The sequence below is a fragment of the Bufo gargarizans genome, chromosome 11 (genome assembly GCF_014858855.1).
Source record: "Bufo gargarizans isolate SCDJY-AF-19 chromosome 11, ASM1485885v1, whole genome shotgun sequence".
NCBI classification, from domain to species: domain Eukaryota; kingdom Metazoa; phylum Chordata; class Amphibia; order Anura; family Bufonidae; genus Bufo; species Bufo gargarizans.
This window is the reverse complement of record NC_058090.1, coordinates 51,906,943-51,922,898: the sequence shown is the minus strand read 5'-3', so window position 1 is coordinate 51,922,898 and position 15,956 is coordinate 51,906,943. Positions and strand designations below refer to the sequence as shown.

Below are 15,956 nucleotides of genomic sequence, written 5' to 3'. Positions count from 1 at the left end.
ATGAATAAGCAGTGTTATCTGACTGCCTTCAACATGCCCCATAACGTACTGAATACTAGCAAGTATTGCTTATTATGTGCTATAAAGAAGAAACCTATTTGCGGCATGTACATATATGCCAACACAATGGGGCAGATTTACTATTGAACATGCTCCAGTTTTTTGGCGCATTTTGCCTGAAAAAACTGGCGTGCATGCTTTGCATCACATTTACCAACTGTTTTCCACACTTTTCTAGGCGGTTTCCAGCTCTTCTGACAAGGGATGTGGCCTAATTGCACCTCCATGTGCCAAAAAATACACCAAAATGTTGGCACATTTTTTAAATTAAAACTTCAACATATAGGTTACATCAACTTAGTTCTGATCGTTTTTTGTTGCATGGCACGCAGATAGAATCCGGAGCAGGTGCATGCTCCAGAATAGTAAATTGGTCTAATAGTAAGACTTGGATTCGTATTGTTAGCGTAAAGTAAGACACTATTAGTAAATCTGCCCCAATGTGTTCATCCTCCAAAGTTACTGTATATTTTGTATATTTACAAGGGTTAAATTGGATCTGTAGGTATCTTCATCAGCATACTGGCCTTGTCTACATCAGCTGGTATTCTGTGAATTAAATTCTCAAATAACACACCGTGTCTCAAATATATACCGTGTTTTTCACTTTAAAAGACGCAACTTTTCCCTGCAAAAGTGGGGAAAAATGACAGTGCGTCTGATAAAGTGAATACTAATGAGCGCTCACTAGTATGCAGTAGGTGTAGGGACTAAGGTGCTACGAGTGCTGCCTGTACTCACCCCTCCCTGGGTCCGCTCTGCACTGTCCTGACCACATACAGTGTCAGGACGTAGTGTGCCCACTATAACCTGACGCCGTACGCAGTCGGTCACAGTGCAGCATGGGCCAGAGAAGATCTGACTGCGTGACTGGAGGCGAGACCTGCACAGTAGCGGCGGAGCAGGAGAGGTAAGTTAATTTATTTATTTCGAGGTCTGATACGAGGGGGTTCTGACATTGAGGTCTAATGGGGGTCTGATACGAGGGTCTGACAAAGAGGTATAACGGGGGTCTGATCTGGTGTCCTGATATAGGGGTCTGTGTGTCAGATCTGATTTTTTTTTCCTTATTTTCCTCCTATAAAACCTAAGTGCATCTTATAAAAACGACAAATATGATATATAGGTATATATAAACATTTATGGATTTACCTTTACATCCTGAAAAGTGACTGGATCTTGTCCATGGATCTTCATTTGCTCTTGAATGGCCTATTATGTAAAACCAGAGAATATTTCATATACATTTTACAGTCACCGGTTTGACTTTGTCAGAGGCCAGCTATGAGAGACAGCCTACCCGGAAGAAGTAGTTCAGAGAAAATACATTCAGGCTGCCTTTGTTCTCAATGTCCAGAAGCTTGAATATATACTGCAGGGCCGCTGGCTCTTTCCTGTTCTCCAGTGCCAACACAAAGTCTAAGTATGTCTTGTAGTCCTGCAAGGGAGGAAGGGGTGAAGACAGAAATACCGGTTAGTAATACCAATTCTCAGTTTATAACGGTAAGCTCATTTTGGGCTACTGCTGCCATTCTTTAGCCCAGGTCTAGTTTCATCACATATGCTGTCTATTTTAATAAATACTTGAATTCCACCTAAAATAACAAATCTGGAGCCACTTTGCATTTTGCTGTTCTTCTATTATTCCTCCAAGAAACATATCTACCACTAGGTGTTACCATTCCTCTTGTCAAAAAGGGCTGTCCCTACACAGTGAGCACTGACTGGATAATGCCAGCGTGAGCATGGACATCCCCTCAACTGTTATCACCAGGATGTAATTTATGTATCCATTTCTAAGAGGAATAACAGAGCAACAGCAAAATGCAGAGGTATGAGAAAAGATGCTTTAAATTGTTACTAAAATAGATGTGTCTGGAGAACAGATTAGTCCTCTTTAATCTAGTATAACACCTCAACAAAGCTCTGAAGTAATAGGGCACTTACCATCTCGCCATCATAGGTCAAGCATTCCTGGAACACCCGATCCAAGAAGACGCTGGTCAAGGTACCAGTTCCATACCGGGACAGCTCTTCTTTGCTTAACATCCCATTGTGGTCCTTATCAAGATTCAGGTACTGACCTAGGTATTTGTAGTGTAACATAAAAATGTAAAAAGATATTGCGCATTTCACTCACTCACAGGTTCTTGAAGGGGACCTTCTGCTTGCATCAACTCTGCTTTTCCAGCATCTGGAGTATTGATCTTCTGAGAGCGTTCTGGGCATCAGCTCTGCTTTTCCAGTATGCGGAGTACGGATCTTCTCAGAGTGTTCTGCACCTTCTGCTTGCATCAGGTCTGCTCTGCTTGTCCAGCATGCAGACTATGGATCCTATATACTTACCATGCTGAAAATCAGAGCAGGGCTTGTGCAGGTTGAAGGTGTAGAGCGCTCTGAGAACCACCACTGCACCTTCCATGCTTTCAGTAAAGTTTTAGGTCTCCTTCTAAAAATTAAGACGTTTCTTAGTTATATCTGCCACCCAGCTTTCCCAGACACCTGAAAGGTGTTGCATACCTGAACTGATATTTAAAGAGGTCGTCCCACGAAAAATATTCTACAGTTTTCAAACCAGCATCTGGATGTGAAATCTTTTGTAATTGCATGTAAATAAAAATTTAGCATAACCACTGAGCTATTGAATTATATCTGTATAGCGCCACCTGCTGGTTTTTTTCTTCTCATTTCTTTGTTTTGCTCACCGAGATGGCCGCACATGCTCAGTTTCATCCTTTAACTGCTTCCTGAGCTGTGATAGGTGGAGCATGGACACGCCCCCTGAGCTGAGATAGGTGGAGCATGGACACGCCCCCTGAGCTGTGATAGGTGGAGCATGGACACGCCCCCTGAGCTGTGATAGGTGGAGCATGGACACGCCCCCTGAGCTGTGATAGACGGAGCATGGACACGCCCCCTGAGCTGTGATAGACGGAGCATGGACACGCCCCCTGAGCTGTGATAGACGGAGCATGGACACGCCCCCTGAGCTGTGATAGACGGAGCATGGACACGCCCCCTGAGCTGTGATAGACAGAGCATGGACACGCCCCCTGAGCTGTGATAGACAGAGCATGGACACGCCCCCTGAGCTGTGATAGATGGAGCATGGACACGCCCCCTGAGCTGTGATAGACGGAGCATGGACACGCCCCCTGAGCTGTGATAGACGGAGCATGGACACGCCCCCTGAGCTGTGATAGACGGAGCATGGACACGCCCCCTGAGCTGTGATAGGTGGAGCATGGACACGCCCCCTGAGCTGTCAGCTTGATATAAATCTAGCAGAGCAATGACTGGGGAGATCTCTGGATCCATGTGAGGTACAGGGCTGGTTCTAGCTTTGTTAGAAAGAGATTGCCATGTATTATATGATGTCTCATTTTCATTTTTTACTTTAGTCATGGGAGAACCCCTTTAAGAAGCCTATTCCGATGTTGAGGAAGTTGTAAGGCAGGCAATTTAGTTGATGGGGGTTTTAAGTTTCTACATATTTGAACTTTGTTCATGTCTCTGTTTTTCCGGGACTTTATAATCACCACTAAAATTATATGAACTTACCATAAACCCTCAGTGCAGAGGGGGCAGAAAACCAGTTAGATTCCTGACTCTCCTTAGAAAGTTCTTCATCTCGTAGCTGTAAAAACAGAACAAGTCACTTATTAACTGTGTCGCCCGAAGAGCCCAGAGCCAAACAATTACAGGGTCTGTATAAGAAAGCTGGGAGGTACTTTTGATGGCAGCTGGCACTTTTGGTTTTGATGCAATGCCAACTTGAATAAAAAAAAAATTGAAACAAAGGAAATACTAGCCTTCTCAAAAGATCAAAAAAATACGCAGAGCACTGGCCATTTTTTAAACATTTGTGCCAGTTTTTAGGCTTTGTGAATATAATACCCTCATCAGTGCACCAAAGTCCAAAAATTAGACGTTATATTCAGAGGAAATGACGAAAACACTTACCTCAAGTAAATCATCCAAAAAGCTACACGCTAAAATATCTTGTATTTTTATCTTTCCTGGAAAAAAAAAAATACAAGTGAGAAATCAATCTACTAGTATAGCTTCTGTGCAAATGTATATAATGATAAAAACAACAAGTGTATGGGGCGCCACAGTATGTTTTCCAAGTAAATAGAATAAAACGGCACAATTGGTATAAAAAAAAAAAAATGAGAAATCTTATCTTTTAGCTCATAAACGGTATACACATAGGAGGTATACACAAGGATTAGAATTATAACTCTAAAACATACGCTAAAAATCATAATAGGCCAGATGAATCGAATATGTCATTTACTTCACTGGGGAGGGGGGTGTACAAGATAAACTCAAGACACTTGACATCCTTTCTTCCCTCGCCTGTAGTATGTTAAAACCACCAAGTCCACAAGGATGATGACCCGGGGTACTTCCAAACATAAGGTGCTTTATTAGAAACAAGCTCAACGCATTTCGAGGAATGCATATAAAATCCCCTTCAGGAGCATAGACCCTGAACAGACATTGAAAAGCACACACTTAAATAATAGGTGCACAGAGGCAGCACATGACTAGTCACATGAGGTAGCACATGACTAGTCACATGACATTTAGGTTCATTTCTGATCATGCGATCTCTAAACCAGAAATGTGTTCTATTTTTCATTATTGAAGTACATAATGAATACAATTGTAACTTGTGGAATACATAGATATATATTGTATAATGCTACATAATTAGAATGATAAAAATACCAATATTATGGCGCCAATCAGCATGAAAACTGCTTGTATTACGCGGGAGACTGAGAAGGCCAGACAGGAAGGAGAGCAGCCCTTCACTTCCGGTTTGCCTTCCAGCGTAGAGCGGGAGTTATGTCTGGATTTATCGCGGTTAGACTCTCCGTGATAGGGAATGAGGTTGATTTCGCTAGTCTACATTGAAAGTTGCTCCTGTAAAATGTTCTTCCTCAATATCAGCTCCTGCTGCCGAGTGTTCCGACAAGCAGCAGGTAAGTAGTTATCAACAGAGCGTGTGTCAATGTCAGTACTACCAGGATTATTGGGAAAGGAAGTATGGGATCTACTGTATTCCCATGTCCTAATTTGACCCTTTTCATAATCAGTTACGTCTCTTAATAATTTCTTACATTTTTTATATACTATATTATATTCAAATCTTCTGAAGAACCTCCTTGGTGGTAATGGAAGTTGAGTATTTGACTTCACAGTATTAAGACTGCTAGAGAGACTCTAATCATCAGTTGTTTTGAGCATTTATCAGCTTGGTTGTACCAACTAGTGGTGAACTCTATATCATTGAGGAAAACAGGTTTACATGGAATGCGTAAACCTCTTGGTATAATTCCCAGAGTTAAGTAAAGTTTCAAAAAGTACCAGTCAATTTCATGATGGATGAGTTTCTTGACTTCTTCGTGAGATTTCTTTCATTTCATGTATCTAATGAATGGGGTTGGCCCATCTGGGACATTGATGAATCCGCTCCAATCTAGAGAAAGCGCCCCCCCGAAGTGAAGGAGAGTACACCGCACAAGCTTGGCCGTTTTCAGAAGTCCCATAGCTGGTAATGAAGAGCACATAGTGCAAGAGCTGCACCTCAGAATTCCCAAAGTGGTGAATGGTCGGCGTACGCGCATGTGTGTACATAGCGGAGGAGGGGAGCAATAGAAAGGATAAAAATGAAGCTCAATATGGTCTTCTCTGGAAATCACTGGGCTGCCATTCCATTTTCCACCACCTTGTTTCCAAACCCTGCATCTCCCTCGGCAAGTTCTCATACATAATTGTGGACAGAGCCAACCTGGGATAGGCCCCCTCTCTCTACAGACCCCGGAGCCGTCACATATACCGGACTTATGAGCAATTGTGCAATGCAATTGATGTGGCACAATGCTCAAGAGTACGGCCACAATGGATGAGAGCCTGAGATCCTGACTATACAGACAAATCACTACACATCAGGCCATAGGTGGTGCAGGACAAGGCAGGTAGAAAACGTAACCTGGTGTTTGACGTCCTTTGACGATATAAGTATTTGTTTGCATTACCTGTCCTTAGAGGATCAAGGAAAAAGAAGAATTTCCGGACAGCAGTGCAGACATAGAAGGAGTAGAAGGACTTCTCCAAACCGTCCAGCTGAGGCAAGGTTGGAATAAGCTCAAGGATGTAATTCTCCAAGTCCTGTAAAAATAATGAAGTCATCACCGGATATGTCTCTAATATTAATCGCCGCTATTCTAATTACAGACTTCCTTTCCTGCTCTTCATACAATACAGTAACCAAAATACCTACAACTGTACATAAATATGTAGTAAAGGGTTAAACAATCACAAAAATCCTTGGAGTTTGGATTTTTGCTCAAATGGACTTTCACTGCAATCTGATATCATGGCACGAAAACTGGAGGGTTAGGGACTAATTGATCTACCTACTCTTACCCAGTAAAGATGGCATCAAAAAGTTGCAAAGTTTTTGGGTCTATGTGCCGAATCATCACTTTTTAACCTGCAGGGATGCAGCTAACCTATAGAGATGCAACTAAATTAAGAGAAGTGCACCTCTGAAAGCCTGTGGTGCATCTGACGCCAGTGGGGGATAGAGTAAGACCAGCATGTAAATAACCGCTCTTAATAAATGCCCCCCATTGCTTGCATAAATGGGGTAGATTACATTTGTAAAAAAAATAAATAAATTGCAATATGGCTCCATTCACATTAGTGTTGCAAACTGCCATTAGGGGTACAAGACAATTCTTCCTGTCAAAACTGCTGGAACCTTGGCAGAACCACAATGGGGACTATCGGTCTGGGGTAAAAACCATTTAAAGAGGTTGTGCTAAGTTTTGCTTTTCACTAACTGAATCTTGGGGATCCAACCGCTGGCCCCCCGGGGTCCCATTCCACCATTCTGATGGAGCAGCAGGTTGAACCAAATATTACTGTTACGTGGTCGGTGTGAGACCCTGTTAGGACCCCTATGATGAACAGGCATTAACTGTACTATTATGACAGGTTTCAGAAAGACAGACTAGGAGGACACAGTAGTGTGCAAGCAAGGACAGTATGGAGACTGCAACGTACCGACTCTCTCAAGTAGCCTTGTCCAGCCACATCATACAAGCTTAGACCGATCCTGGTTTGGTGGAGCCATACTAAAAGAAAGGATGTATATATTAATACGATTTTAAATGTTAAAGATGGTGCCTGACCCCAAAACAAATTTTAATTAGAGTCGGTAACAGTTTAACCTAAAGAAAAAAAAAAAGAAAAAAAAAATAAGGGGTTAATCAAGCAGTTTGTATATATTTCTAACTAACTTTAACACTAACTAACTGTTTAATGTCACTTAAACGGGGCTGAGCCATGAAAAATATTCTACATTCTTCAAACCAGCACCTGGATCTGAATGGCTTTGTAACTCCATGTAATAAAAAATAAAAAATGAGTCTAGCCACTGAGCTATTCAATAAAATGCATCTATATAGCGCCATCTGCTGTTTGTTCTTTTCCATATTTCTTGTCCACCGCACTAAGGCGGTCGCACACGCTCAGTTTGAATCTTCGAGGGTTAAAAACAGGCCAACTAAAGTAATAACTGGAATGGGTAGACTACAGGACCCAGACGAGGGGACATCCTCTACCTGAGGAGCTGGTGATGGTGAACTCCTGGATGTATTTCGGGAGTGTAATAATATTACAGGCTATAGTTAGTAGATTTCTGGAGAAGGGTTGTTGATCCAGGGAGTTATTCTGATCGCCTGATTGGAGCCTGGAAGGATTGTTTTCCCCTAAAATGAAGAAAATTGGCTTCTACTTTGTTTTGGTTTTTCCCCCTTCCTCTGGATCAACTTACAGAATAACAGGCTGAACTGGACGGACGGGCGTCTTTTTTTCAACCTTAAAAACGATGTTACTATGTAACTGCCACCAGCCATATCCTTTGTTAGAAGCTGTGACAGTTACAGGGAAAGAGCTGCAGCAGAAAGGACATGTCCGCTGTGAAAGGACACACCCTCTGAGCTGCCAGCCTGAAATTAATCTAGAAGAGTAACTTGAAGCAATGAATGGGGAGATCTCTGGATCCAAGTGAGGTTCTAACTTTGTTAGAAAGATGTTGAGTACTATATGATGTCTGATTTTCATTTTTTACATTAATTACAGCATAAACCCTTTAACAAGAAAATAGGTGGAGAACTTCAAATGTCCTTTTCTGTGTCATAATTAGCCTTATTATGGTCTACATTAGTCATGGCATGAAAAGACACTTATGACTAACCTGATAAAAGTTACCGCCTGCAATTACAACTGCTAATCCAGCACCCTATGGTCTGAAAATCCCATAGAGGACTACCTGGAAAATGTTGTCATTGTCATCAGGAACCAATGTGCTGCTGCATTCAAATCAGCATGTATTGAAGGGTTGTGCAGCGATGTTAGGCTACTTTCACACTAGTGTTTTTGCTGAATACGACAGGGCTCAACACCCGACAGGGCAAAAACGCTTCCGTTACTGATAATACAACCGTCTGCATCCATTATGAACGTATCCGGTTGTATTATCTTTAACATTGCCAAGACGGATCCGTCATGAACTACATTGAAAGTTCATGGCGGAAAGATCCGTTTTCTATTGTGTCAGAGTTAAACGGATCCGTCCCCATTGACTTTTATTATGGGTTATACCGGATCCGTTTTGCTCCGCATCCCATGACAGAAAGAAAACCGCAGCGTTTAGCTCTCCGCTATAGGAACGCAACCAAATGGAAAGGAATGCATTTTGGAGCATTTCGTTCTGTTCAGTTCCGTTTTGCCCCCATTGACAATGAATGGGGGCAAAACGGAAGTGTTTTTTTCCGGTATTGAGATCCTATGACGGATCTCAATACCGGAAAATAGAAATGCTAGTGTTAAAGTAGCCTAATACTGATGACCTATCCTCAGCATAGGTCACATATATCAGATCAGCGGACCCATGCACACCTGCCGATCAGCTGTTTGAAGGGGTCACGGTGCTCACGCTCCTTCCTCTTCCCTTACCTGCATGTTACCTTCTTCTTTCTAAACAGTATTTTCCTAAAATACTGTTTAGACACTAAAATATGAATTCCATTGTATGAGGTATAACCAGGGAATACCCAGTAAGTATGCCCTTCTGTTTTATGACGTTTATTCAAGCAGTTCAAGACCGTTTCATTTACCGATCAGTGACTGTAGCCTAGCTGCACTGTGTATAGGAGGTCCTGTCTCCATATAAACTTGGTCTGCTGTTCTGCATCTCCCTCATGCTTTCTACTGCAGCACTGTCTATTCAATTTAGCTGACCCCTACATTTTGGAAAATAATATTCAGCAACCAAATCAAACTAAAAATGTGAAGCAGAAAAAGGAGATTTTTGTGAAACTCACCTGTAAAATCTTTTTCTCGTCTTTTCCATTGGGGGACACAGACCATGGGTATAGCTTAGAGGTATTAGTAGGAGGGACACTATGCAAATGAAAGAGCTCCTCCTCCTCGGGCTATACCCCCAGACTCCACCAGGAGGAACTCAGGCGTTGCACAAGCAGTAGGAGAAGGAGCAAGAAAAAATCATGGAAACCATCGGACCAAGCCATAAGGTCCAACCAGAAACAGAAAAACTGAACTAAAGACCCCTCCTGCAACAGGAATAATGGGTGGGAGCTGTGTCCCCCAATGGAAAAGACGAGAAAAAGATTTTACAGGTGAGTTTCACAAAAATCTCCTTTTCTCGTGCTTTTTTCCATTGGGGGACACAGACCATGGGACGTCCAAAAGCAGTCCATGGGGTGGGAAAAAATATCAGCACCGCCAGGAGGAACGCCCCAACGGTCAAACAGGAACCACAGCCTGCAAAACCCTGCGGCCAAAGCCGCATCAGCCAAAGCCAGTGAATGCAACTGACAAAAATTTGCAAAGGTATGCAAGGACGACCAGGTGGCCGCCGTACACAGCTGAGACGCAGAGGCACGACTGCGTCTTGCCCAGGAAGCCCCCTCCGCCCCAATGGAGTGAGCGGCAATTCTAGCCGGGGGAACTCCACCACAAGCGTGACAAGCCGCGGAAAAAGCCAAGCAGATCCAGAGCGCCAAGAACGGCGGACGGAAGCAGTAGCCGCGAGACACACCTTCAGGACCCGTACAACATCCAGGGAATGCAGAGTGCGTTCCTTGGGGTTAGCCGGAGAAGGACAAAAGGAAGGCAGGACAAGATCCTCATCAAGGCGGAAGGGAGAGACCACCCTGGGCAAAAAGAAGGGGACTGGACGGAGCACAACCTAATCCTGGAGGAAAACCATTAAGGCTCCTGACAGGAAAGAGCGGCCAGCTTCGACACCAGTCTGACCTAAAAGCTCGTGATGGGACGTGAACTCACAGCCACTGCATAATAGCCCAGAACTTTAATCACTACGCTATGTAGCTGTATCAGAAGCTATGGTCACAAGGAAGTCCAGATGAGAACAGTCAGAGAGACCCTCCTCAAAGGCTCGAAGGGAGCCGACTGCAGAGCGCGCAGAACCAAATTGAGATCCCAAGGAGACAAAGGGGGAACATACGGGGAACCGAATGCGCCACCCCCGAAGAAAGGTCACCACCGGACCCTTAAGAGCAAGGGACCTCTGACGGCCCGCGCCGAAACCTGACCTTACAGGGAACTAAGCGACAGTCCCTGCACAAGCCCAGACTGAAGAAAAGACAGTACCATCAAGATGGAAAACCGAAGGGGAGGGAACCCCGAACCCTCAAAAAAGGATAGGAAGGCCATCCAGGTACGATGGTAAATCCGGGAGGAAGAAGACTTCCCCGGACTGATCATGGTCCTAACCACTGAATCCGAGAACCCCATCTTTATCAGGATGGCGGTTTCAACAGTCACGCCGGTAAACGAAGAGACCGCAAATTCCGGTGGAAGAACGGTCTCTGAGACAGTAAGTCCTGTCCGTCGGGAAGAGGCCATGGGGCGTCCGCCAGCAACCGAGCCACGTCCCAAAAACCACGCGCGGCGAGGCCACTCTGGGGTGATGAGAACGGTCGGAGTCCCTTCCGCCTCGAACTGGCGTAGACCCTTTGGTAGGAGAGGAAAACAGAGGAGGCTGAAGTCCTGCCACGGAGACACCTGCGCATCCATCCGTACGCCTCCGGACCTCGGGCGCGAGCCAGGACCACTGGGATCTTGTTGTTGAACCCGGACGCCATTAAGTCCACATCCGGACGGTCCCATCTGTGGCAGATTTCTTCGAACCCTTCTGGATGCAGAGACCACTCGCTTGGATCCACCGTGTTGTGGCTTAGAAAGTCCGCTGTCCAGTTGTCCATTCCTGGAATGCAAACTGCTGACAACACCGGAACGTGAGTCTCCGCCCACGTCAGAATTCACTTCACCTCCTGCATCACCATCCGGCTGCGGGTCCCGTCCTGATGGTCGATATAGGCCACGGCCGCGGCATTGCCCGTTTGAACCCGCACTGGGAGGCCCGCAAGGAGAGAGGTCCAATAGGAGAGAGAGAGCGGAAAAAATCGCCCTCAATTCCAGAAAGTTGATTGGAAGGCGAGACTCTGCCGCCGGCCAAATTCCTTGAACCGTGCGAGACTGGAAAACGCCCCCCCAACCCAGGATGCTGGCATCGGTGGCGGCGATCGCCCAGGAGAATGCGAGAAAGGAACTCCCCGACCTCAGGTTCTTTGGGAACAGCCACCAAGGGAGAACTGCCCGAACCCGCTGAAAGGTAAAGGATCTCCTGTTGCGCCAGGCGAGTGTGAAACTGGGCATATGGAAAGGCCTCGAAAGAGGCTACCATAAGACCCAGGACCTGCAAGTATTCCCGAATGGAGAGGCACGGGGAGCGCAGCAGATGCGACACTGCCCCCTGGACCTGGGAGGACTTGAAGGCTGGTAGAATACTTTGGCAGCCGAGGTGTCCAAAATCACCCTCCGGAAGGAGAGCCTCTGGGACGGGAAGAGGCAGGAGTTTGGGAAAGTTACCAGGCAGCCGAACCGTTCCAGGGTCTGAACAGTGATCCGGACGCTGTCTGTGGTCTGCGGTAGAGAGGGGGGCCTCTATCCGGATATCGTCCCGACAGGGCAGCAAAGGAATGCCCCTGGTACGAAGAAGCGCCATGAGCGGTCCAGGACCGTGGCAAGGACCCGCGGGGTGGTCGCCAACCCGAAGGAAGGGCGACAAACTGACAGTGTCGACCCATAATGGCGAAGCGCAGGAATCGATGGTGGGATTCCGCAATCGGGACATGTGATAGGCCTAGGAGCAGCAGGGCGGGCTGACTGGGCCCTCTAGTGCCGGGAAGGCTGGTGCAAAGGAAGGCCTCTTTGCGGGCGACCTGAGACCCCCGGCGGAGGAAGCAGGCGACGGCCTACCAGATGAGAAACGGCAAAAGGCATGCAGAGACGAACTCGTCCAGCTGATCCCCACAAGGCCTGGAAACCCCAAAGGGGAGATTAGCAAGGGAACGCTTGGTGGAGGCGTCAGCGTCCCACACCTTCAATCAGATCTCTTCGCGCTGAGTGACAGAGATGGCCAACCTGCGGGCAAAGAGGGAAACAATGTCCCTAGAAGCTTCGCAAAGAATGTTAGAAGCCTGAGACATCTGGAGAACCAACTCCAGTGTGTTAGTAGCCGCATCTCGTACCGCCAGTTCCTGGTGGTGGTGTTGTAACCACACCGAGAGAGCACTGGCTACCCCTGCTGAGTGAAAGGTAGGTCACAGGGACGCGCTGCCAGCGAAAAAAGGACCTGGAAGAGAGTCTATGCGTCTGTCTACAGCATCCTGGAAAGAGGAACTGACTAAGACAGGAAGGGCCACATAATTGGCTAATCCGGCCACCGGAGGATCCACCTTAGGGGGAGGAGACACCTCTCCTCGCCGTCAGCAGGGAAAGGAAAGTATATTCATGCGCTGGGTGGTCGAGAACCTTATTAAGACCACCCCAGGCCCTGGACATGACCGCGGAAAAATCCCTCATGGACCGGGAACATGGTAGTCTCCGACTGCCTGGACGGAAAAAGGGGGAACTCCTGACCAGTGGAAGGAGGAGAATCCCCTTGGAGAATAAAGGTGTCTCGGACAGTCACCACTAAGTCAGCCACCCTGGTGGAGAGCTTAGGCGAGGGGTCCCGCTCCATGACCTAATCAGAGCCGGAAATTCTCCTTCAGACTTGCGCTCCCTAAGGGAGGGGAGAGTCGCCCGAACGCGCCTCTAGACGAGGGGGGGGGGGGGGGGGAGAGCCAGAGCCATCCGAGGAGGGATGCTGCTGCTCACGCTCCCTGTTAGTATTCGGGCGTCTTCTGTGGAAAAACACTTAGAGAGGTGGTTGGCGTCACAGGATTTGAAAATGCCCTATAGTCCAAAAAGGACGTGGCTCGTCCGAGCCGGATAATTCTCCTTCGGAGTACTCTCCCTAGGGAGGGGGAAGAGCAGTCCGCAAGCGCCACCGGCGAGGTGAGGGGGGTGGAGAGACAGAGACATCCGAGGTGGGATGCTGCCGCTCACGCTGCCTCTTCGTAGTCAGTCACCCACTGTGGGGACCACTGAGAGAGATGGAGTCGTTAGCGCCACAGGATTAAAGGACATGGTTGCCTTGGTGACTAAGACCAATTTAGCGGCCGCGCTGGACATGGCAGATGCCCAAGCGGGGACCGCAGGCCCCCAGGGACGTGGAGGAGGGGTGGAGGAGGGGGGTAAGGCAGGGATGCAGGTAATACTTATCTGCTCCTGCAGAACTTCTCCCTCGACTCCAGGACCAGCAGGGATGCACCTCTTCAGGCGTCTGACTCCTTGTCCAGGAGTGCAGTGTTCTGGTGGAGGGTGGCAGCAGGAGACCCAGTAGCTGGTGGGATACCGGAGCTGCAGGTCGAGCCCGGATCCACTTGTCTTCTTTGGGGGGCAATGGAGGCAGCCAGGCAGCGTCCAAGGACGGCAGCGGGCATTCCACGGGGGACCAGGAAGGCGCCATGCCGACCTGTGTCCCCATCTAGAATAATATAAACAATTTTTGAAGGCTGAAAGGGGCTTTGAACTCAGAAAGCCTGGACATGGGGCAACAGCAGCAGTACCACTGAGCTACCAGCTTGCCTGGCACAAAACGGAGTAGAGTGATGAGGAGCTGCACGGCCATGAGCAAACAGAGTCTCCGGTGTAAGGAGAGTCAGAGCGGCATGCCGAGGCTCCGCCTCCCCTAACGCGTCATTATGGCGCGAAAAAAGCGCGCGAAAATAAGCGCGCGCACGAAAAATAAGCGCGCGCGCGAAAATATGCGCGAGCGCGAAAATATGCGCGAAAATAAGCGCACCACGTGGAGGAGCGGCCTGCCGGCGGGCGCTGAGGGAGCGCAGCAGCCAAGGCCCGACGAGAGAAGCGCTGAAGCCCACAGTTTAAGGGGAAGAGATGCCAGTACTCCAGTGCCAAAATGAAGAAAGTGCCCCATCAGGATCCTTCTTCAAGCTCACCCAGGCAGCCACAGACAAATAGACACAGAGGGAGGGGGAGGGATTGTGCAACACTTATCTGCTCAGCATGCTCCCTCGATGTCCAGACCAGCAGGGATGCGCCTCTTCAGACTTCTGACTCCAATCCAGGAGAACAGTGCTCTGGAGGAGGGTAGGCAGCAGGCGTCCCAGCAGCTGGTGGGATGCCGGAGCTAACAGGTCGAGCCCGGATCCACTTATCTTCTTGGGGGGAAATGGAGGCAGCCAGGCAACGTCCCAAAGACGGCGGCGGGCACTCCACGGGGGACCAGGAAGGCGCCATGCCGACCTGTGTCCCCATCTAGAATAAAAATAACAAAAAGGAGTAGAATCAGAGAGTGTCAACCTCCTTCACCAGACACTAAGCAAAGACTGAGTTCCTCCTGGTGGAGTCTGGGGGTATAGCCCGAGGAGGAGGAGCTCTTTCATTTGCATAGTGTCCCTCCTACTAATACCTCTAAGCTATACCCATGGTCTGTGTCCCCCAATGGAAAAAAGCACGAGAAATGTACTATAAAAAGGTAAAAATCTATGTATTCTACGAAAACTGAAAATCTGCATTCATTAAACAAACAATATCCATATATCTTAACATATTAGATGCTCTGGCCATTAAGTGGTTAACATAATATGGCCCTCATCCTGGTAGAGTATTGTGATGTCACCACATTTGCATAGAATGCTCTAAAACTGGGCCTACAGCTGTGATGTCACTGGATCAGAAGTTTCTTAAAAAAAAAAAAAAGGACTTTTATAATATGTAAATTACCTCTAGGGCGGCTACTTGCTGGTAGCAGCCGCATCCTCCTTTCATAAAGACGCCCCCTCCTCATGTTGATTGACAGGGCCAGCGAACCTGCTCGTCCTCGGCTGGCCCTGTCTGCGTTCAAAATCTGGCGCCTGCGCCGCACCGGTCTTCAGTCGGCGCAGGCGCACTGAGAGGAGGGCGCCTGCTCCGATGACGTCACATCTACACCTGGCGCAGGCGCACTGAGGAAGGAGCGGCCGAGCGAGCGTCCTCCTCTCAGTGCGCCTGCGCCGACTGAAGACCGGCACGGCGCAGGCGCCAGATTTTGAACGTGCCTCTGCCAGCTGGATCTGGTTGCGCAGGCTGGCGCATGCCCATTGAAAGTCCCTGTTCCCTCTGCCCATAATGGGCAATGCAGTGCGCACGCGCTGGGAATGTGTGGAGCGGTGAGGACGCAGGATTTCAGACAGAGAGGAGGAGGTAATCAGATTAAACAAGGGCGGGTCAGAGGGGTGAAAGAGGAGGGGTTTGGTAATCAAAGCGCCGAGGGGCCTGGGTACCGGCCGCATGAACGCCGCCCCTGGGCACCTTCAGAACCTAATTACCATATGGTATAAAAGTGTTTTTTGGAGCAAATCGGCGATTGACTG

The 15,956-nt window shown here is 47.8% G+C and overlaps 1 protein-coding gene across 1 annotated transcript in view; it reads right to left on the bottom strand.

The window, feature by feature from the left end:
* PPP2R3C (protein phosphatase 2 regulatory subunit B''gamma) overlaps nucleotides 1-15,956 on the bottom strand; it is a 41,734-nt gene that overhangs the window by 680 nt on the left and 25,098 nt on the right. The window contains exons 7-13 of the mRNA XM_044272069.1: nucleotides 7,144-7,214; nucleotides 6,111-6,243; nucleotides 4,024-4,079; nucleotides 3,622-3,697; nucleotides 2,008-2,144; nucleotides 1,361-1,498; nucleotides 1,213-1,272 (exon numbers count right to left, since the gene is read on the bottom strand). Coding sequence (XP_044128004.1) covers nucleotides 1,213-1,272; nucleotides 1,361-1,498; nucleotides 2,008-2,144; nucleotides 3,622-3,697; nucleotides 4,024-4,079; nucleotides 6,111-6,243; nucleotides 7,144-7,214 — 671 coding nt within the window. The remainder of the gene's footprint in view (nucleotides 1-1,212; nucleotides 1,273-1,360; nucleotides 1,499-2,007; nucleotides 2,145-3,621; nucleotides 3,698-4,023; nucleotides 4,080-6,110; nucleotides 6,244-7,143; nucleotides 7,215-15,956) is intronic.